Raw genomic sequence first — 23,591 nt, forward strand, 5'->3', positions numbered from 1 at the left:
CATTTAAGGAAATTGGGGCACATTTTCTACACAGGTACCTTTCTTTCCCCCTAATCTTTAGTTAGTTGCCTAAGGAAGCTGTCTTTAAAAAGAAAACTGCTTCACCCCCCAGCTCATGCTCCCTGCCACAGGACCTCTATATGTAATACATGCCATTTGTCTTTGGTCTGGCAACCCTGCTTTCCTGACCAGCCAGTAGGCCAAATGAGACACAGCTCATTTGACTTTCCAGCAAACCTCCTGAGCTGTGACCTCTTTGCTTCCTCCCCTCATCGAAGTGTGCACTGGGCTGAGAATAGGTCAACTCTTTGTCTTCTCCTTGGGACCCATGACACTCATCACAGTGACCCTGTGCTTTGGATGTGGGGGGTAGAGGGAGGAGGAGTTGGCGGAGCTTCTCCTGAAGCTCAACATTGTGTGGGGACGACCTGGAGCTGGGATCACTGCCCTTCTTGCTTCACCAACTCCAGCTGCTCGCCAGCCATCTTTGACATGCGCCTGACCCAGCATAGGCCTCAGCTCACACCACAGGTTTCCTCGCTCTTTCCTAAACAATGCGATGACTCCAAGCCCCTCCGGCCACTGAGAGCAGAAAGCCTTAACATCGATCAATGTAGCTGTCCTCCCATGCATTGTGACATCCCACTGCCCTAAAAGTGGGAGCTCATTAAGGTCAGTGTGAGCCAACCTTCCTACATGTGCTCCCACCTCTAATCTCATTACAGCCTGATCAGCAAATTAAAATGAGCCTCATGGGAGCTGTGGCTCCAGAGGGAGTTCCAGGAGTCCCAGGAACTGCCATGTAGGGGCGACTGTCCTGTTCATTTCCTCAGCTTTGTCTGGGAATTGCCTGTAGCCCAGGAAGGGGCTGGTGCTCAGGAGAGGAAGATGGAGGTTTTCCACAGCTAAACTGCCTGTGGCCTCATTTGGTGGGAGAGGGCCGGGTAGGGTTGAGACAGTTGCTTTCCACCTTTCTCCCCCATTTCCCACCAAATAAATTAATGGTTTTATTTATTCTTCCTTCATTTATTCATGCACTCGTTCAAAAAACATCTGTTGACCACTTACGGTGATCTAGGCCCTGATCAAGGAGCTGGGAAAGAAGGTTGAGACATGGCCCTTGCCTGATAGTCTAGTGCAGTGGTCGGCAAACTGCGGCTCGCGAGCCACATGCGGCTCGCGAGCCGTGGTTTGCTGCTCTGTTGACTAATGAGTTTGCCGACCACTGACCTAGACTCTCGATTCCAATAATTACAGGCTGTTGTTGGTCCTTGTGATTAAGCCCCTATCCCAGTGGTCAGCAAACTCATTAGTCAACAGTGCAGCAAACCGTGGCTTGCGAGCCGCAGTTTGCTGACCACTGGTCTAGTGAGAAAGGCAAATAAAAGTAAATAGGAAATGACGATATCCTGGGAGGGTCACCTGCCATGGGGGTGAGTACTGGGTTCTGTGCAAAGAGGAAGGGGGTGGATCCAGCCTGGACAGAGAAGGCTCAGTTGAGTTGGTGACAGAGTCACTGAGGAGCCCTGCCAGTGAATGAGGACTAGCCAGTTGAAGCAGGGGGACACCCCCAGCAGGCACAGTTTCTGTCACCAGGTAGGGGAGTGGCACAGCTGATAGTTAATGCTCAGGTAGTTCATTGTTTTCACTAGATCCTTAATTCTCCAAGATCACTATCAGCTTAGGAATCAAAAGTTCTGCAGTTGTGAGACTCCCTGAAGGAGTAAACAGATTGTCAGGTTCAATTAATGACTAATAGAAGGGGAAAGGGAATAGGGCCTTTTAAAAATCATCTATACATGTTGCTGCACGTATATCCAGCCTTTTTCTTCTAACTGCTGCATCATGTTTCATAGTGTGTGCCTACCACATTTTTTTAAAGTAAATCTTTATTCAGGTTATTACAATTGTTTCTCCTTTTTCCCCCCATAGCTCCCCTTCACCTGGTTCCCACCCCACCTTCTGCCCTTACCTCCCCCCCACTGTCCTCATCCATAGGTGTACGATTTTTGTCCAGTCTCTTCCTGAACTCCCCCTTACCCCTTTCCCCCTGAGAATTATCAGTCCACTCCCTTTCTATGCCCCTGATTCTATTATATTTACCAGATTATTCTGTTCCTCAGGTTTTTAATTCACTTGATTTTTAGGTTCACTTGTTGATAGATATGTATTTGTTGTTCATAATTTTTATCTTTACTTTTTTCTTCTTCCTCTTCTTTAAGAATACCTTTCAGCATTTCATATAATACTGGTTTCGTGGTGATGAACTCCTTTAGCTTTTTCTTATCTGTGAAGCTCTTTATCTGCCATTCAATTCTGAATGATAGCTTTGCTGGGTAGAGTAGTCTTGGTTGTAGGTTCTTGCTATTCATCACTTTGAAAATTTCTTGCCACTCCCATCTGGCCTGCATAGTTTCTGTTGAGAAATCAGCAGACAATCGTATGGGTGCTCCCTTGTAAGTAATTAACTGTTTTTCTCTTGCTGCTTTTAATATTCTCTCTTTGTCTTTTGCTCTTGGCATTTTAATTATGATGTGTCTTGGCATGGTCCTCTTTGGATTCCTTTTGTTTGGGGTTCTGTGCGCTTCTTGGACTTGTAAGTCTATTTCTTTCACCAGGTAGGGGAAGTTTTCAGACATTATTTCTTCAAATAGGTTTTCAGTATATTGCTCTCTCTCTTCTTCTGGCACCCCCATAATTCTGATGTTGGTATGCTTGAAGTGTCCCAGAGGCTTCTTACACTATCTTCAACTTTTTGGATTTTTTTTTTTTTGCTTTTTCGGTTGAGTGTTTTTTGCTTCTTTGTATTCCAATTCTTTGACTTGATTCTTGTGTTCCTCTAGTCTGTTGTTGGGTCTCTGTATAATATTTTTTATTTCAGTCAGTGTATGTTTAATTTCTAGTTGGTCCTTTTTCATATCTTCGAGGGTCTCGTTATATTTATCGGCCTTTTCTAGGATATTCTTGAAAAGCCTTATAACCGTGGTTTTGAATTCTATATCCAGTCATTTGTTTTCCTCCATTTCTTTTGTTTGTGATCTGTTTCTTTGTCGCTGCATTTTCACTGCTTCCCTGAGTTGGTAGGGTAGCTTTGTGTGCTAGGTTTCCTATATGGCCCAGTGGGTCGGCCTCCCCAGTTAACCTGAGGTGGATACTCTTGGTGCACCCCTTTGTGGACTGTGTGTACAGCCTTGTTGTAGTTAAGTCTTGATTGTTGTTGGTATCACTGGGAGGAATTGACCTCCAGGCCAGTTGGCTGTGAGGATCAGCTGTGTCTACGCCAGGAGAAGTTCGGTGCTGGAGACAGCCTTATAGGATTAGACTTGCCAAATTGCAAAAGCCTCTGTGCTCAACTTGGATGGGGTGGAGTCACAGGGCGGAGCAGACAGTCTTGGCTTCCTGTCAGCCTTGCCCTTGCGCGCGCACGCGCGCCTCCAGACCTCTGCCTTCCCCAGCTCCCGAGCCTCTGCCCGAGAGTCCGGATTCCCCCCTATAAGAGCTTGGGTCCCCAGGGGCTCGCCTGGAACTGGGGTTCAGTGCAGTCAGGAGCTTCCGACTCCCTTCTGCTAGGGAAAGCCTGTGGCAACCTCCGCAGTCTTTGTGCACACTGGCGCGCGTGCCTCCAGACCCCTGCCCACCAGGGCTCCCCTGGGTCTCCCCCGGGTTTCCGAGTCTCCAGGTGCCTTTCTCTCTCCCTGACAGTCCAGACTCCCCTTGTATGAGCCTGGGTCCACGGGGTTTCGCCCGGAACTGGGGTTTAGTGCAGTCGGGGGCTTCCTTCTCCCTCCCGCCAGAGAAAGTCAGCCAGGCTCTCAGCCGCCCTTCCTCTCTGTGTGCACAAAGACCCTTTGCTGTACCTCCAATTCTCTGTGAGCTTTTATCTTTCCTTCTAGTTGTAGAATTTCCACTCAGCCAGCTTTCCTGTGGTTCTGGATGGTGTCCGTTCTGTCTTTTAGTTGTAGTTTTGAAATTGTTGTGTGAGGCAACAGTTTAGGTGCTTACCTATGCCGCCATCTTGGTTTCTCTCCTGCCTACCACATTTAACTTATTCATTCCCCAGTGATGGACACTTGATTGTCTGCAACTCCCCACTACCACAGAATGATGTGCTGAACCTCCCGTGTGTTGCCCTTTATGGATCTGTGTAAGAATTTCTCTGGGATATCTATATGCAGGAGGAGAAGTGCTGGGCTATAGGGTAAGGTACTTTGATTTGGCAAAAGTATAAGATTAGCTTCCAGAATGGCTGCACCAGTCTCTCCCCTAACAGTGCATGAAGAGTCTCAGAACCCTATGTCCTCACCAATGCTTGGCATTTTTCAGCTTTCTAACTTTAGTTAATATGTTGAATTTGAAGTGATATCTCATTTTAATTTGCATTTCTCTAATAACAAATGAGCTTGAGACTATCTCTTAATATACTTTTTGTTTGTTTTGTCCTCTGAGAATTGACTATTAAGTTTGCCAAATTTTTCTCTTGGGTTGCTAAAAACTGAGTTGAGTGCTTCTACAGACAACTACCTGGGAGTCAATATAGGGAAGTGAGGGGCAATATAGCAGATGATAAGAACATGTACTTCGTAGAAATGCTGCCAAGTTTGATCCCACCTCCACCTCTTACAGCTGAATGACTTTGGACAAGTTACTTAACCTCTCAGTGCTTCAGTTTTCTTATGTGTAACCTACCTCATAGGGTTGTTGTGAAGATTAAATGTGTTAAAATATATATAGTGTTTAAAATAGCACCCGGCATATAAGAAGTATATACAAATGTCAGCTTTCATTATTAGACTACTGTCTTCCTCTTACTTAGCCATACACTATACCCTTGAGAAAATATATACTTGTACCATCAGGCAGTAAGAAATAAGGCAGAGAGAAAATAGCTCTCAGCCTAGAATCAAAGCTTAGCGATCCTACTCACACGTGTAACTTGCTGAGGTCTTGGGCTCTCTGGACCTGCATTCTCCTGCTTGCCTGTCCCCAGCTCCAGCACAGCTAGCTTTGTCCTGTTGCTGCTCCTCTGCGAGCCTGTCAGCTTGGTGCTATCTACCCACAAACTTCACCTTCAATGTTGTTTGCAAGGCTCAGTCCTTTTGGTGCGTCAATTCACTCATGGGGAGATAAGAAGAGAACAGATTCCGATGGCCACATGAAGGCAAGCACTGGTGCTAGAGCCAAATCACTAAAGGACAAACCCCCATTCTCTTGGGCTACTCTAAACATTTTTTTTTCTCCAGTTAGTAAGGGAAATAGTGCATCTGGATATTATCTCTAGTCTTTGAGGTTGATATTGGCATTGGTAGGCATCTTTTCACAGAACACCAGAGCTGGCTGGAAGAAATATTCTTAAGCCTTTGCTCAGTGAATACCTGGAGTAGTCAGTATAGTTCCTTTGAGTGGAGATGTGTTCATGGTGTCCTCTGCCCCCTTTAATCCAGCTGTTAAAACTATGAAGGCCTAGCTTATATACCATAGCCCATTTGGTACCAGCTACTTCAATTTAAGGCATAATGCCTAAACTACAAAATGTCAGCCCGTATGCCAGCACCAGAACAGAGGGGAGGCTGCAGTTGTCCTCTGGTGAATCACCTTGAATAGCAGTGCCTGCCTCCCTCTGTGCTGTCAGATTCTAATTTTATGGCTGACCCTGTACTCCTCTTCTCATCCAGGTGGGCCAGCTCATCGCCTCATGGAATTCACCTTCTCCCAAAAGCAATTCTAAATTTGGGGATTTGTTTCTACTTCGGCAAAAAATGTCAAAGAGGCAGAAATCACTTCATTTCCAGTCTCCTCACTACTGCTCCAGGTTACTGCTTTGTTTGCCTTGCCCTATGGTACCAGTGTATTCCTTGGTTTCTGGTTCCTTACTTTGTGGTTTACTATTTTTGCCTCAGTCTCCAGTCCTTGCCATCTGACTTGGCTTCTGACTCTCTGAATCACATCTCTGCTGCCTCGTCTCTGTCCCCTTGGTTCTATTTTGACTATGAAATTCTTGGCACTGCCAGCCTTGCCTTAGCTTTCACCTGGCTAGTTTCCTACTCTGTTTCTGCCCTGTTGCAGCCCACAGGTCCATGAAGTTCTTTTGGTCACCAAAGCTCATTATAGTCATGTAGCCCTCCAGCCTGACTAGTCTGGCTTCTCCAAGAATGGCCTGATCCCTGTGGAGCTCTGGGTTGGATGTATGTGATGGCTGTTAACTACTAGCCATATGGCAAGGTGTTTGGTGCCACTGTAGGCCACTGAGCAGCCACAGTTCCATTAGTCCTAGCTATATCCCACAGTGGGTCTGCTGTCTTTTGAGTTTTATTAAAAGTGAAAGGAATCTTCTGTGAGGTTGTAGAATGAGTTACTAGCTTAGATGCTTACTCTTTTTGGCCTTCAAGTTTGTGAAGTGAATTGCCCATTCCCTTTGATTGTGTTAGCAGCCCCAGGGCTGAGTCTAGTCACTCTCCTCTCCTCATCCTGCCAGACCATTGTCTGCCCTCCAGGGCCAAGGACAGCATACTTGGTTGCTTGGACACGTCTTGCAGCCTGCAAATTGGACAGATAGAATCAATACTCATGAACCTGAAGAGGCCCATGTAGCACAGTTAGTGACACTAGCTGCCTGGAGGGACAGCCTGCCATGGAAGGGGGTGTGATTGAACAGTGATTGGATACAACAGCTGAGATTAACCAAATTATGTCCCTTTGAGTTTAGATCGACAAACCCTTCTGTCTTAGACTTTAAAGCAAGCTAACTTGTACAGAATATAGAAGAGCTGCCTTCTTAATATGGGGCTATATCAGCATGAATCCTGGGGCTGGTCAAGTACAATCTGCTGTGTACTTTGGCCCAAACTCATGTTATTATCACTAGGATTATATGAACAAAGGGATGAGAGCTCATATTTGTGCAACTCCTATGTGCTAGGCACCATGGAGTTTTACATACTTATCTCAACCTATAAGGGAGGCATCATTATCTCTATTATTCTGGTAAGGAAATGGGGTCTTCAGAGGTGTACTAAGTTGTCTAAAACCATAGTCAGTAAATGATAGAGCTTTGATTTGAACCCAAGTCTCTCTATGCTTATTATAAAATGGCATACTGTCTTCCCAATTTAAGTGTCTTAGTTCATACTTCTCTTGATTTCCCCACAGCTTAACCACAAGGTCAGGTACATAGAAGTAATAACTAACATTTGTTGAGCACTTATTATATGTCAGTCACTATTCTAAGCACTTTACGTACATTAACACAGCCATGTGAACTAGATACTCTTGTTATCCCTGATAATTATGACATTGCAAAATGATGATTTTCTAATTTTATCCTTCCTTCTACATTTATTACTTACTACAGTAAGGAAGAGTTTTCCCTTCTCCCCCTTTGACTTATTATTTTCAATACGGACTCCTGGAATCTTATTTTACTCAGTGGGTTGTAATCCATTGCTGTCATTATTCATGTTGTTACTTAGATTGTCCCAGATATTAAAGCCTATGTTCTTAAACTCTGTACCACACTACCTCTTTATCAGATATTATTCCTTGCTGCCTTCAGTTAGTTTACCTATCTATAACAACCCTTTTGTGCCTTCTTGGCTTTTAATCTGGGAAACAGGAAGACTAATGCCAATCCTATCCAAATTGTGTGTAAACTAAGAGTAATCAGTCTCCATGTGAGAACCTGGCAAATTCTGCTATGAATTAAATATATGAGTTTTAGTCATGGATTTTAGTTGCTCAAAGACCCTTTTCATTTCACTTTGGGATCTTAATCCATATCCTGAATAAATTACCTATGACAGTTGCCCACCAGGAGATCCTTTTAGGTATGGTAAGTAGACATAGGAGACTCACCTGACCATGTTAGATCAGATGTGAAAGAACCTCAGCTATGTGGGAGATAGATTCTGGTTCTTTTACTTCCAAGGACTGTGTGTTTGAATTACTGAAATTCATTCATCCATTCAGCAAATAAGTGAGCCAGCATTAGCCTAGCACAGTGGTCGGCAAACTGCGGCTCGTGAGCCGCGGCTTGCCACTCTGTTGACTAATGAGTTAGCCGACCACTGGCCTAGCACCTGGAACAGTGACTAGAACATAGCATTGGATAAGTAATTGTTGAATAAATACTTTGTCTTTTATAGTTGTAGAAAATGAGCCTTAGAGAGGTGTTAAATAACTTGTCCAGAGTCTCTCAGCTAGTAGGTTTCAGGGCCAACTTTTCTATTTCTGCCTTTGATACTTGCAGAGTTAATGTTCTTTACACTGTGTCATTCATGAGTAGAGGCAAATCTAATCCTCAAACATGCTTCAGAATCATACTTCCTGGGTCTTTCCTGCTTTTGACACTGTGTCTTTCTGATTTCTTCCAGTGTGGTGCAGGTCCTGCTTGCTGCTGGTGCTGACCCAAACCTTGGAGACAATTTCAGCAGTGTTTACAAGACTGCCAAGGAGCAGGGAATCCATTCTTTGGAAGGTAAGGGCAGGCTACCCTGCTGTTCTGAGCATTGTTCTCCCTGTGGCTTCCAAGCAGCCTTGCTCTGTGCCAGCTTTACCAGCAACTCAGAGTGAGGGCCTGCAAGTCCCTTATCCTCTGGAAACTCATGGAGAACCCAAAATTCTTGGAACAGATGGCTATCACAGCCCTTTTGGGCTCTATCATTTATGTCACTTCAGAAGTCTTGGGGAATAAATTACAGGCCTGATTTCATGAATGGGATGGGGGTGAGGGGAGCCTTCCACTGGTGTTTTCCCAAAAGCACCTCAGCCTGTATGACCTCAGATGAGAGGACAGTGGAGCAGTTTTCCATAAAATAATTAAGGCAACTGCATGGAATGTGGATTTGTTCTTCCTCTATTTCCTGTAGACTTTCCTTCTCCCAGAACTAGAAAGCAGCCTTACTGGTTTCCTCAACCTCAGAAGTCCTTCAATACTACTCTGAATACTGCTTTTTGCCTCCTCCTGTATGTAAAATACAATCCCCCAGAGGGGAATGGCCCCTCAACTTACTGTGTAACCCAGGACAAATAGTGGACCTTCTCTGTGCCTTGATGCCTATGCTTATAGAATGGGGTAGTCATCAGTGTCTGCCTGGGGTGTTGTGTAGGTGGTTGTTTAGACTTCTTCAGAAGAAAGCAGCAGTGTGCATCTGTACCAGAGCTTGGTCATGTGTCTATTGGAGGGTACCTGGGCAAGTCGGTCTGTGTTGTCTCTGGTGAGTAGCTCTTCCAAAGTGAGGTCGAGAAAATGGCAGGTTGCTTTGGCTGCAGTCAGAAATGAATATTTTTACATTTGAGTTTTTGCTTGTCTAGACGGGCCCCCCTGCCTGGCCATTACCCTGGACCACTTGCAGAGGCTGAGATCCCTCTGTTTCTAGCAACAGGGCAGCTGAGCAAGTGGCTGCTTTAGGGTTGGCAGTGATGGCAGGGAGACAGATATCCATGCTGACTGCCTAAGGATCAGAACATTGACCTGGAGGGAGGTTCAGCCAAGGGGAGCAAGAGATGTCAGAGCTGATGTGGGTGTGGTAGTCCAGAAAGCGGAGGTGTCATGCTGCCCCAGCAAGTTTCTCAAATTGGCAGCATGAGGGGAATGTCAAGAGCATCAGAGCATTGCTACCCAGATGAAGTGTGAAGTTGCCCTTCCCCACCTCTTCACCTCTCTAATGCCACTTCTTCTGTCAAACTCCATTCTGCAACTAGTTCCTCCACAGAGCCTTTCCTGTCCTTGGCAATAATTGCAACCTGCTCTCAGCTGTTCTTTTGAATATTCTTTAAATCTTGGCCTTTTGCATGGTTTTTGAACTCTCATCTGCCTATGTCTTTTCTTTCCTCCTCACCTGACAGTTCCATGTGTAGACTATGACCTATGCCTCCTTGGAATCCCGACTGAACTGGAGGAATTATGTTCACTTTATGTTTCATGCAGAGGAGAATTTCATGAGTGCCAAACTTGCCCTACAGTTGCAGTTTGATATGAGGGGACTCCACTTATGGGCTGTCTTCTCACTCAGACACAGCTTTGCTGCCTGCTTTAGCTCTGTCTTCTGTTCAGATGCTCTTACCAAAAAGCAAGGAGGAACATTTGCTGAGAGGGAGGGCCAGGAAGAATGGAAGGGATTGTTTGAGTTCCTTCTCACATGTTCTCAGGATCCCAGCAGAGCTCGATAAGCATTTTTTATTTCATAGAATATCAGAGCTGTGAAGCCATCTAGTCCAACCTCTGCTGTTGCATGATCTCTACCCTCTGTCTTCGTTTTGTACTTTTGTGCTTTAATAGTTCTGTCCTGGTTGGTACTACATTCAATATTCTAGATCAGTGGTCAGCAAACTTTTTCTGGAAAAAGCCAGATAGTAAACATTTTAAGCTTTGTGAGCTCTTCATTGTGGTGCAGAAGCAGCCATAGACAATGCATAATTGAATATGCATAGATATGTTCCAAAAAAACTTTATTTACAAAAATAGGCAATAGGCTGGATTTGACCCATAGGCTGTAGTATACCTGTTTTAGGTATTTTCTCCTTCCTTCCTCTTTTCCTCCATTCCCTTCTTCCCTCCTTTCCTTCTTTCTATTTGAATCAAAGACTATCATATAAAATATATGATGGCAGGGATCTTGTTTAACTCAATAGTGCCTAGAACAATGCTTGCTTCATTTCTTCCTTCCTCCCTCTTTTCTTTCTTCCTTTTATTTTTTTTTTTTTGGTCAACCTCCTATATCTTTTCAACTCTTACATGTTAGCCAGCCTACATTCTAGGTAGGTAGGTAGGTAGATAGATAGATAGATAGACAACAAAAATATTGGGAAAGGCTATTATAACTATCATGAAATAAAGATAAAAAATTAAGTATCTTAGCTTATTTTGTATGACCTACAAAATTAGTGAATAGGCTTCCCTTAAAAAAATTTTTTTTAATCCTCACCCAAGGATATGTTTTTATTTATTTCATTGAGAGAGGGAGGGAGAGACACACATCGGTTGGTTACCTCCTGTACACTCCCTGACCATACGTGTCCTGACTGGGGATCAAACCCATAATCTAGGTATGTGCCCTAACCGGGAATCATCAAACCCACAATGTTTTTGGTGTATGGGATGATGTTCCAAACAACTGAGCCACCTGTCCAGGGCCTAGTGAATAGGCTTTCTATGAACTTATTTGTTCATTCAAAAATAGTTTAAAATTTTTTAAAAATGTGTTTTTATTGATTTTAGAGAGAGGAAGGAAGAGGGAGAGAGATATAGAAACATCAATCAGCTGCCTCCTGCACACTCCCCACCAGGGATCGAGCTCACATTCCGTGCATTTGCCTTGACTGGGAATGAACCAGTGACCCCTTGGTGCATGGGGTGACACTCAATCGACTGAAAATTTTTTATTGATTACATGTCTACCTAGCAGCCACTGTTTTAGACACTTGAGTTAGACAGGTTCCCTGCCATCATGTACTTTACATGCTAGTCTTTGATTAAAATGTTTATAAGGACTATATTGAAGTATAGAGCATTTGGTCAGGACAAATTTGAAGCATCATTTGACATTCACAACTATAAATCTTCCAAACTTTATTCTTTTCTAGCTTCATTTCTCTATCATGTCCACAAAATTTTAAAAATATTTTCTCAGATTTCTTGCTAAAATAAAAATATGTTTAGCAATTGTCATATTTCTTGCCCAGGAACCCTTTCTCAGGAGGATGTTAGGTAATTCTGGCAATGTCTGGTCACCTCCTTAGGGAACCCATACTGGTGCTTACGTGTTTAAGAACTGTTTAAAAAAAAAAACACTCTAGAAATTTTGTCAGGAATCATTGATAACTCATTGTTCTGTAGCTTACAAGATTGACCGCTCTGTGCACTTTCTAAAAAAATTCCCGACTACCCTTGCCTACCTCAGTTTTCTGGCAGCTCATCTGATTTTCCCTGGCATGTCAGTTTGGATGTGTTCTGCTATCCAAATTCATGGACTCTGTGGAGTGATAGTCCTTTCGAATTATCTCAGGGCCTATAGTTCCTTCTTAGCCATATTTTCCTCTCCTTTTTCCATTTATAGATATTTCATTCTTTCATCCATTTAACCAATATTTATTGGTTGCCTGCTGTATGCAGGCACTGTACCCAGCTTTTGGTCATTCTCTTTGATGAAGTAGACAGAAACAAAAGAATCCTTTTGTTCTCTTTTCTTCGGATGAGACTGACCTTTTCACAGGCAGTTACCTGACTTATGGGAATGTGGAGGAGGGTAGAGTAGAACAAGAGGTGTAAGCCCCTTGCCCAGAGTGTGTCTAGGCAAATTCAGAGGAAAATCACAAGGTCAAGAAAAATGGACAGTCTTTCACTATTGGAGCATAGAGTCAGTAACAAAGGCCATCAAATTTCTAGTAGATATGTCTGTGGGCCTCAGCCTGTGCTCATTGCTAAAGGGAGGTGCTTATGTTGTAATTTGTGACCTTGGCAAGACCTCCCTAAAACCCAATAATATATCCTTTGTCTATCATATCATATTGTGCAGATCAAGAAATAAATATGTGATGTGTGAATTGTAAAGTGTTCTACAGTTGTAATTGCTTATTAGTCTTATTTATTTGTAATCCAGCATGCATTTACTGAGTATCAGGCACTCTGCCAAATGCTGGGAATACAAAAATGAATTTACATGGTAGCCCCTCAGTAGTGCTTGCAGTCAAGTAAGACAGACTTATAAACAAGGCACCACAGTGCAGAGTGGTAAATGCAAAGGTAGATGTACAAAGGATATAGGTAGCACTGATATAGTTAGTGATTAGCTCTACCTCACAGCAGGCTGGTGTCTGGGAAGTGTCACAGGGTAAGTGACTTTGAATTGGGCCTTAAGGATGAGTCAGAAGTTGCCAGGCAGACAAAGAGGGATGAACCTGCCAGGCAGAGAGAGCAACATATGCAGAGACATGGGGTGGGTGAGTGACAGCAGGTAGAATCCTCTGTCACATTGCTGGGAAGAATAGCAAGAAGTAAGAGTGGAGAGGAAATTGGGGTTCCACATGGGAAGGATTTTGTAAGGCAGTTCTAAGAAGCTCATACTGTTTTCTGCCATCAAAGGATTTTAAGCAGGTTATGCTCAGTTTACATTTGCACTTTAGATGGGCCATCCTGACTTAGATGGGTGATGAATTGGAGGAGAGAGATTAGCAGTGACTCTTGACCTTTATGGGATGATGGACCCCTTTGAGAATTGGATGAGAAGCTAAGCTCCTCTCCCCCAAAATGCACCTATCATTTCTGGGGATTTCTAAAAGTGATCTTTGGGAATGGAAAAATAGATTTTAGAAAAATATTAGGAGAGGTTGAGTTCTCGGTAGAATGTGGGAATTGATGGAAAAGGAAGCCTCCATGGTGACACCTCAGCTTCTGATTTGGGTAAACAGTTGGATGAGTGGATCTGGAGTTTAGAGAAGTCTGGCAGAAGATAGGGATTTAGGAGTCACTGGCATTTGCTGGAGAGTTAAAACAATGGATGTGATTGAAACTGCCTAAGGAAAGAAGTCAGTCACTCAGGGGACCAACATTTAAGGTGTGAAGAGGAAAGATATTTGGTCCCCAGATAAGGGGACCAAAGGGCATTGAAGAAGTTGTCTTATATTATCTCAAAGAGGCTCAATATCTGTTCTGCCTGTTCAGAATAGGTATAGCCTGGAGAGAAAAGAAACTCATATGCCCTCTTTGCTGAGACTTTGTAACTGATTGCCCCATTCCTTGTGAAATGCTTCTCCTGTTTTACATATGGCCATTGCTCTTTAATAAGGAGCAATGCTCAGCTGGGCATATCACAGTATCTTCCACCCTGTCAGTATTCATGTTTCTGGGTAGGTTTGCTGGTGTAGGCAATGCAGAACTCTTTGGCATAGAAATCTTGTTGGCCTGGCTGTTCTGTTCCTTTCTCCAGCCCTCAAAGTGGTATATTCAGAGGCACAGTGGTGTTCTGGAGAAAGGTCGGGCTTTGGTGCCAGGCAGTCATCTAAGCTGTCCCTAGCTATGTGATCTTCAGCAAGAGGATTTCAGATATCTCATTTGTATCATAGGAATAACAATACCTATGTTGTAGGATTATTAAGATGACTAGAAATAATCACATATAAAGCATAAAGACCTTTGATGAAGAATTTCTTTATGGAGGTAGTTTTGGCTCAGTGTATTGCAGGCTCACTACCTGCCTTAGTGGTACTGAGCAGCTCACCACTCAAGGGGGCACTGACAGAGGCTAGATGTCTGTCCATCAGGGATTCTATAGAGGGTATTCTTGCCCTGAAACATTGGGTTATATGGCCTCCAAGGTCCATGTCAGCCATGTGATTTTAGGATTTTAGAAACTCTAGGCTCATCTTCAGAGCAAGTAATGTACTTAAAAGTAGTGGGATTTGACCTGGACTTTGGAAGGTGATGAGGAGGGGGAAAAAGAAGATGCTAAGCGGGTGACACAGCTTGAGCAAAGGCACACAGAGGGGACACATGGAGGGGAGCATGGAGATCACAGCTGCTGCTTTACCAACTCATTCCTTGATCTTGACCTCATTCCACTCAGTGCCTGAGCCCCACGCATGCCCACTTCAGGAGAGTTCCACTTGTGGCTGGCTGATGGGTGGTGGAACACAATCCTCAGGTAGAGGAGGCAGTAAATTAGTGGTAACAGAAAACAAGTAGCCCAGCCAGGGATGCCGCTGGCTGCTTGTAAGTAACTGTTATAAACATTGGGTGTCTGGGGCTGTCAGAAATGCAAGCGAGCACTCTGAGTGCCTCTCATATGTACAATTAAAACAATAAAACACGGCAGAAACGTGGCCAGAGCAGACTATAAATCAGATTCTCTTCTCAGCTTCAAGTGGCAGCTGAATAAAGATGAGTTGTACAGAAACTGGGTTGGCATAGGGCCCTTCTGGGTTAGAGGGCCTGGCTTTCCAGGCTGGACCTGCCATAAGTCATCCCTATCAGCCAGGTGGCCTCCTTCCCATAGCTCCAGGGGCTAGAGGTCCTCACTGCTGTGGCTGACCTCCCATCTCTATGTCTTTAGATGGGGGACAGGACTGTGCAAGCTGGAGCATCACAAACCAGTGGACAAGTACCCTGGAATTCAGGAGATGGCTAGGAGTCCCCACTGGCGGTAATGGAACTGCTCTCTAATATTTATCCCCCTCTCAGGACATGCCAAGGAGTGGTCTCATTCTAGCTCATCTATTTAGTATAAGTTAACCACCCAGCACCCACTGCGTGCCCAGCCCTATTCAGTCACAGCAGAGAGAATGTATACCCTGGGAGAGTACAAACTCAGATGGGAATAATAAGGCTTCCAAGAAAATAAGTCATCTAGAGAGCTTGTTAAAACAGATTCCTGGGCCAAACGCCCAGAAATTCTGATTTAGTAGGTCTGGGGTGGTACCTGAGGTTTTGCATTTCTAACAGGCCCCCACTCTTTGAGTAGTATGAACTAGACTACAGATGTTAATTGTGTCCTTGTGCTTGAAAAGCTTTAAAAACTCATCTGTACTTTGTCTTCCCTGGAAGAGACCTTATTTTGCCATTTAAGCTTCACTCCTAGAGAAGCTTATATATGGGCGTATAGAACACAATAGCTGCGAACCTGGAGCAATTTTCTGCACCTCTCAGAGGCTCTGTCTCCTTATTTGTAAAATAAAGATTGTTGGGAAAGTTAGAGATAGTATATTTATGCCTAGCCTAAAACCAGAGCATAGAGGGAATCAATGTAAATTTCTGTTTTTACATCATCATCATTATTCTTATCACACACTCATGGAACTTCATGAGAACTTCAGAGTCTTTGGCACAGCCTTCCAAATGCTTTTCAGTGGTAACAAGCTATTATTCAGAAAGAGGCAAACATTATTTAGAGTCCAAGGAATGGCTGTTCATCACCTGACTGTGTGACCTTGGGTAATTCTCTTTATCATCTGAACCTTAATTATCTCATCTGTAAAGAATATTTCCTATACCACAGGTTTATTGTAAAGATCAAATTGAAGTACTTATGAAAGAATTTGAGAAAATACCAAGTAACATGCAGATGTAAGGTGCTAGCAAGAATAGTGATTAATAATAATTAAGATTAATGACATGACCAAGACATTATTCAGCAAGGATCCAGTCAGAGGTACAGATAACAAGAACTACTAGAATTCAGAGAAGACAATATCTGGCTGAAGCAGTCAAGAAAATAAAACGGTATTTGAGCCTTGAAGTATAAGAAGGTTTTATGGAGAGCCTGTAGGTGGGTACAGTTGGGTGTGACCAGAGAAGAGGTGTGAATGTCCAAAACATTCAAAGGCAGGAAACAGAAAAAATAGGTTTCAGGCCAGCAAGTGAACTTGTTAGGGTGAAGCATCCACACAGCAAAAGATTCATTTTAGAGAGTAATGAGCAGTTAGTAAACTGGGACCAGATTGAATGCTTAGAGGGGTCCTCAAACTTTTTAAACAGGGGGCCAGTTCACTGTCCCTCAGACCGTTGGAGGGCCGGACTATAGTTTAAAAAAAACCAACTATGAACAAATTCCTATGCACACTGCGGGCCCGGGACAAGTTGGCTGCTAAGTAGGACAGGCAGCTGCACCCGGTGGGCCGGATAAATGTCGGCGGGCCGCATGTGGCCCGCGGGACGTAGTTTGAGGACCCCTGGTTAGACTTTGTGTCCTTTAGATAGAGAGGAGCCTTGAAGGTCCTATAGGATAGGGCACCATGGGAACTGATTCCTTCCAGGGTGGAGAATGGTGACGATGATGATAATAGCTTTAGCAGCAGCAGCAGCAACGTTTAGTAATACTATGTGCTACAACCTTACATTGTAGGTACTAAAGGACACTGAGGCCCAGAGATAATATCAAACACTAGCAGAACTGTCTCCTGCTCTTGTCTCCAGCAACCATATCAGTCTGTTCTTACTTCCCTGCCCCCACCCCCTCATACGTAGTCAGCTCAGAACGTCCGGCTTGTCCAATGTCTTAGAAAGCTTGGGTATCTGCGAGGCCAAAAGCTGTTTGGGCAAGTTATTATTTTTTATAATGTCCCTGACTCTTCCTCATCATTGTCATAGCCTTGTTGCACCTCCAGGGCCGTGGTTCTACACGTCATTTCTCAGCAGTGCTGTCCACTAGAGAGTCACCAAGATGAATACTGTCAATCCATCAGGCCTTTTGGCCAACTACAAGATTAAGTGTATCAGTGAGTAGGTTAATTGTGTTCATCCTTCTAGCCCTCCAAACCTGTATATTTGACTAGGAGAGGGAAATAGACTAGTTGACATGTTTTATTAAAAAGAATAAATTTGATGCATTTATAAAAATAAGGAAATGTGGGATGGGGTAGCAAAGAACTAGTCTTGTGATTTTTAACTGATTTACATATTTTGTGTATAAATATTTTTTCATCAAAAGTTCCAAATCAAGGATGGGTCCCACATACCACACAAAATATATTAGAGACATTTATATGGATAGCAGGAAGGGAGACAGAGGGCTGAAATTTTCCAGGCACCCAATGATTGATGGGGGCTGAGGCTCCCCCTGACGCTTTATTGAGTTTCCGATGATTATCTCTCGCTGAGACATTTTTTACAGATGACGGTCGAGCTGTCACAATGGACCATGGGGGAAAAAAACCCAACAATAATAACACTTTAATCTTTTTACTGCACTGCTCCCTAGTATCTCAGATTCATCTTCCCTGACGCACGCAGTTCATTATTCTGCCCCTCCCTGGATGGGAAATAAAGGAAAATAAATATATATGTAGACACACTTACCACATACATATATATACACACACAGAGTGTATAAAAGAGACCACCTCAGAACCAGAGAGGGACAGAATTTATTGTTCTTTTTGCAAGTGTTGAGGTTTATTAGTAAAGATGCTGGGTTGGCTTGGAATTGGCTATTAATTACAGCATTTTGTATTTGTTTTTTATTGTAAGTTTTTAACATCTTGAAGAAAAGGCAGAAGGAGAGGTAAGCAGGTGTACAGAAGGAAGCACAGAGGGACCTAGTTTGGCCAACCAAGTAACAGAGCCGGCTGAGAGGCAAAGAGAGCAGGCTCCTTCCTCTTGTTGCCAGCCCTGCCTAGAGGATCCCTGTAGCGGAAATAATACTGCTTTGGATGGGGCGGGGTGGGGGGGGGCGGGTAGGCAGCACTGGAGCAGGGATAGTGAAGAAAATGTGAGCTTAGAGTAATTATAGGACATATCAAAGGCAATTCTAGCATGTTACCTCTCTGTTAGGAGAGGTAGGAAGTAAAAGAAGTTCAAATGGAGTGTTGATGGGTCTATAGATAATAGAGTAACACTTTGCCTTATCTTTGGATTTTTTAAAAAGTAGTCAGAATGGTGTAAAAGAATTCCCATGTACCATCAGTTCCCTTCAACAATTAACACATGGCCAATGTTGTTTCCGCTATACTCCCCACCTCCCATATGTGTGTGTGTGTGTGTGTGTGTGTGAATGTGTTTGTTTGTTTGTTTGTTTGTTTGTTTGTTTGTTTTTTCAAGAGGAAGGGAGAGAGAGATAGAAACATCAATGATGGAGAATCATTGATCAGCTGCCTCCCACATGCCCCTTACTGAGGGTTGAGCCTGCAACCAAGACATGTGCCCTGACGGGGAATCAAACTGTGACCTCCTGGTTAATGGGTCCATGCTCAACCACTGAACAACACTAGCTTGGCTATATATATTGTTAATCCTCACTTGAGGATATTGTTTTCCATTGATTTTTAGAGAGAGTGGAAGGGACGGGGGAGAGAGAGAGAAACATTGATGTGAGAGAGACACATTGATCAGTTACCTCTTGTACACACCCCCAGGGATCAAACCCACAACCTGTGTATGTGTCCAGACTAGAAATCAAACCCACAACTTTTCTGAGCCACACTGGCCAGGGCATATTTTTACCATCTCTGAGACATATCAATAGCAATTTGTGAATTGATTTAGATCCTGATTCAAACAAACTATAAAATTGCAATTGTAAGACAATTAGAAATTTGAACATCTTTGCATTTGATGGTGTGAAGGTGAAACATGAGTTCTGGAAAGCTCCTCCTAGGTCTGTGGTCAAAGGAGGGTTCTGGGTCAGTGAGGATGCCAGGACCACAGGCAGGGTCAACAGCCTGTCCCTTAAAATTCTAGGTCAGTCTTCTGCTCTCCTCCTTCCCTTTCATGGGAACGAGAGAAGACGGGCTTGGGGTTCTTTTGAGAAGGCTGTACTTGTATCTCCACTGGAGTAAGTGTTGACCCAGTCTTCTCTTCAACGCATCAAATCTTTTCTGTGCTCCTACTATGCCACCTCATTATTACCTTATCATAGTGTGCCACCTCCCATTCTACATTATGATAAGGTGATAATGAGGTGAGCAGGGTCCTCTTCTTTTTTTTTTTATTTTTTTATTTTTTTATTTGATGTCTTTTTTTTTTCTTTTAATAAATCTTTATTGTTCAGATTATTACAGGTGTTCCTCTTTTTTTCCCCCATAGCTTCCCTCCACCTGATTCCCCACCCCACCCCATGCCCTTACCCCCCGCCACTGTCTTCATCCATAGGTGTAAGCTTTTTGTCCAATCTCTTCCCGCACCCCTCACACCCCCTCCCCCCTGAGAATTGTCAGTCCACTCCCTTTCTATGTCCCTGATTCTATTATATTCACCAGTCCATTCTGTTCTTCAGATTTTTTATTCACTTGATTTTTAGATTCACTTGTTGGTAGGTATGTATTTGATGTCACTTTGTTGTTCATAATTTTTATCTTTACCTTTTTCTTCTTCTTCCTCTTCTTAAAGAACACCCTTCAGCATTTCATGTAATCCTGGTTTGGTGGTGATGAACTCCTTTAGCTTTTTCTTGTCTGTGAAGCTCTTTATCTGACCTTCAACTCTGAATGATAGCTTTGCTGGGTAGAGTAATCTTGGTTGTAGGTTCTTGCTGTTCATCACTTTGAATATTTCTTGCCACTCCCTTCTGGCCTGCATAGTTTCTGCCGAGAAATCAGCTGACAGTCGTATGGGTGCTCCCTTGTAGGTAACTAACCGTTTTTCTCTTGCTGCTTTCAAGATTCTCTCTTTGTCTTTTGCCCTTGGCATTTTAATTATGATGTGTCTTGGTGTGGTCCTCTTTGGGTTCCTCTTGTATGGGGTTCTGTGTGCTTCCTGAACTTGTAAGTCTATTTCTTTCACCAGGTAGGGAAAGTTTTCTGTCATTATTTCTTCTAATAGGTTTTCAATATTTTGCTCTCTCTCTTCTTCTGGCACCCCCAAAATTTGGATGTTGGTACGCTTAAAGTTGTCCCAGAGGCTCCTTACACTATCTTCATATTTTTGGATTTTTTCTTTTTGTTTTTCTGGTTGGGTCTTTTTTGTTTCCTCATATTTCAGATCTTTGGTTTGATTCTTGGGGTACATTGATCTACAGTTGAGTTTCTGTATATTCTTTATTTCAGACAGTGTATGCTTAATTTCTGACTGGTCCTTTTCCATTTTTTTGGTATTCTCATTAAGATCCTTAAAGGTCTCACTAAGTTCCTCAGCGGTTTTTAGAAGATTCTTGAGTAACCTTATAAATGTGGTTCTGAACTCTATGTCGTCTAGTAGTTTGCTTTCCTCCATTTCTCTCATTCGTGACATGTTCCTTGGTCTCCGCATTTTGCTACTTCCTTGTGTTGATGGAGTGGCTTTGTGTGGTAGGTGACCTATAGGGGCCAGTAGCTCAGCCTCCCCAATCACCTGAGGTGGACGCCTTTGGTACACCCCTTTGTGGGCTGAGTGCAAAGTCTTGGTGTAGTTAAGACTTGATTGCTGTTGGTACACTGGGAGGAATTGACCTCCAGGCCAATTGACTGTGAGGACCCACTGTGTCTATAATGGAAGAACTGCTGTGCTGGAGACACGCTTATGGTGCAGGACTTGTTTCAGTGGGGCTTTGGTGCTCACTGAGTCTGCCTCTTGAATGTGTCACTTATGGATGTGAGGAGTTGAAATCTGGTGTCTCACACTGACCACTAGGTATACTGGCTTCTGGATCTCCAATGGGGTGCAGGTCAGCTACTGTCTGAGGCCACCCAGCAGGCACTACAGCAAGAACTACAGTTTTCTCCTCTTTGCTTGGGGTTTGGAGGTTTTGGAGCTGTCTGACCCGGGCTGCAAGTTTGCTAGGTTAAGCTGTGATAGGGCAGACCATTCATATGCTAAAGCGCTGCTTGGTGCTTGGGTGGGTTTGTAGATTGTGCAGGGCGGGGTCTCAGGGCATCACTAGGCTAGGGCGTGGCAAACAGCAATGGCTGCCAGAAGCCGGCTCTGTGGCTCCGACTGTGTCCCCGCGTCCGTCCGGTGCCCCAGCACAGTAAACAATTATTCCTGCGCGCAGCCCTGCAAGCAAGCCTCCCTCACTTTCCGACCCCACGGCAGACAGTCCAGCTTCTCCCCGTAGGAGTTTGGGTCCCCTGCGTCTCCCCAGAAACTGGAGTTCGGAGTAATCGGGAGCTTATCTCCCTTCGGGTTGAAAACAGCAGTGCTCCCGATTCGCGCGCCTCCGTACCTCAGCTTTTCCGCGCTTGTGCACCCCTCAATGCTGTTTGCTCTTTCCTTCTAGTTGTAGAACTTCCACTCAGCCAGCTTTCCCGTGGTTCTGGGTGATAGACGTTTTGTCTTTTAGTTGTAGTTTTGAAATTGTTGTGCGAGGCAGCAGTTTAGGTGTTTACCTACGCCGCCATCTTGGATCCTCCCTGGCAGGGTCCTCTTCTTAAGGAGAAACCTTCCAGTCCATTGGCAAGAGAGCATGGTGTCTGTGAGAACCGTTTTCAAGCAAGGTCTGGTCTTCCAGCCATAGGCCAGCCTACTTGACCACAAGTGCCTTCTCTGTATGAAGGATAAGGAGATCTGTAAGACACAGTATCTATCCTTCTAGAACCTGTTTTCTGCTTGGGGAGACAGCTTAACAACCATTCACTAAAGTAGTTATTGAGCACCTGCCATGTTCAAGAGTATACACATGAAGCAATCTGAGAACACTTAAGACTATGTAAAAGAAAATGTTAACTAATTTGATGTAGACTACACATTACTTGGATATATACAGAAAAGGGAGATCAGTGAAAGTCAGGCTGCTTGAATTGTAAATGTTGGGTAAAACATCTATACATATAAAGAGGTAATATGCTAATTTGTCCATTACAGTGTCCCAGTCACGACCAGTCTGTGGGCAGGGACTTCCACCCCCAGCACTAACATCACGCTGTCTGTGTGTGTCCCTGCCCAGCGCTGAGGTGAAGCTGCCTGCCTGCATCCCTGGCTAGGAATGTGACACTGCCTGCGTGTATCCAGTTCAGCACTGATGTGAGGCTGCGGGGGCAGGCTGTGCTTGACGGGGGACCTCAGGCCGTGCCCCCGGTGCCAGGCTGGGAGACCTCAGGCCGCGCCCCCTGCCCCAGAGCTGGGCTGGGGGACCTCAGGCCGCACCCCCCGCCCCGGCGCCTGGCCGGGGGATCAGAGGCTGCGCCCACCGCCCTGACGCCAGGCTGGGGGACCAGAGGCTGCGCCCCCTGCCTGAAGGGACTTGATGGGGTTGGGACCGGCCATAACTGGGTCTCACCCAATGGGGGTGGGGCCGGCTGGGTCTGGATCTCCTGCGTTTTTGAAGTGCGTGCAGGGGGTGGGCAGGGACTTGACTCTAGGTCCCACGGTGTGCCCCAGACTCTGACAGAAGGGAGATTTTATATACATTTTACTAATTTTCTTAGAGAAAGGGCAAATAGCAATATTAATATATTTCTTCTAATTAATTCCCTTTTTATGTGCATGAATTTCATGCACTGGGCCACTAGTAGATAAATAAAAGGAAGGAATATTGAGGCCATATAGAAAAAAGAGTACAAGCCTTGGGTTGAACAGACCAGCTCTGTCATTAACTACTGATGTGACCTGAGACAAGCTGCATAACCTCTCCAAGTCCTGGTTTCTCCATTAATAGAAATAATGACATGTATGGTTCTTCTGAGGAAAATAGTTGTGAAGTTCCTAGCACAATACCTGTCACATAATAAGTGTTCAGTAAATTCAGGCCATATGGGTGTTGGAGGAAGACTCTTAGTCCTTGGGATATTAGCCTTCAGGACTCACCTGTGACCTTCCACTGAGTATGAAATGTGCTCCCTGCAGTGAGCCTGCCATATTCTACAGTGTTAGTGTTAGTGGTGATTCTGACCAGAGTTAGAGTGGCATCAGGAAGAGGGAAGGGCACAATAATAAATTTAGTACCATTTATTGAATCCTTACTACATGCCAAGTAATTTTCTGAGTTCCTTATATACATTTTTTCATGTAACAGCTTTATTGAAATTTAATTCACACGCTGTACAATTCAGTCACTTAAAGTGGATAGAGCATCAGCCTGTAGACTGGAGAGTTTCAGGTTCGATTCTGGTCAAGGGCATGTTCCTCAGTTGCAGGCTCGATCCATGGCCCTGGTCAGGCATGTGTGGGAGGCAGCCAATCCATATGTCTCTCTGACATGGATGTTTCTCTCTCTGTGTCTTTCCCACTCCCTCTAAAAATCAAGCCTATCTAATAA

General features: G+C 44.2%; 1 protein-coding gene across 11 annotated transcripts in view; it reads left to right on the top strand.

The window, feature by feature from the left end:
* The window catches only part of CLPB (ClpB family mitochondrial disaggregase), a 177,428-nt gene that overhangs the window by 51,641 nt on the left and 102,196 nt on the right, over positions 1–23,591 (top strand). For 10 of the 11 annotated variants that reach the window (XR_013961662.1, XM_080688674.1, XM_080688678.1 and 7 more), the window contains one exon: positions 8,367–8,470. Coding sequence is in view for 10 of the 11 variants with exons in the window: in XM_080688674.1 (XP_080544800.1) it covers positions 8,367–8,470 (104 nt within the window). In the remaining variant the exon portion in view is untranslated. Of the gene's footprint in view, positions 1–8,366; positions 8,471–15,041; positions 15,132–23,591 lie in introns of all 11 variants that reach the window. The other variant, XM_080688673.1, reaches the window with a different exon arrangement.

Source organism: Plecotus auritus (genome assembly GCF_963455305.1).
Source record: "Plecotus auritus genome assembly, chromosome: 9".
NCBI lineage: Eukaryota > Metazoa > Chordata > Mammalia > Chiroptera > Vespertilionidae > Plecotus > Plecotus auritus.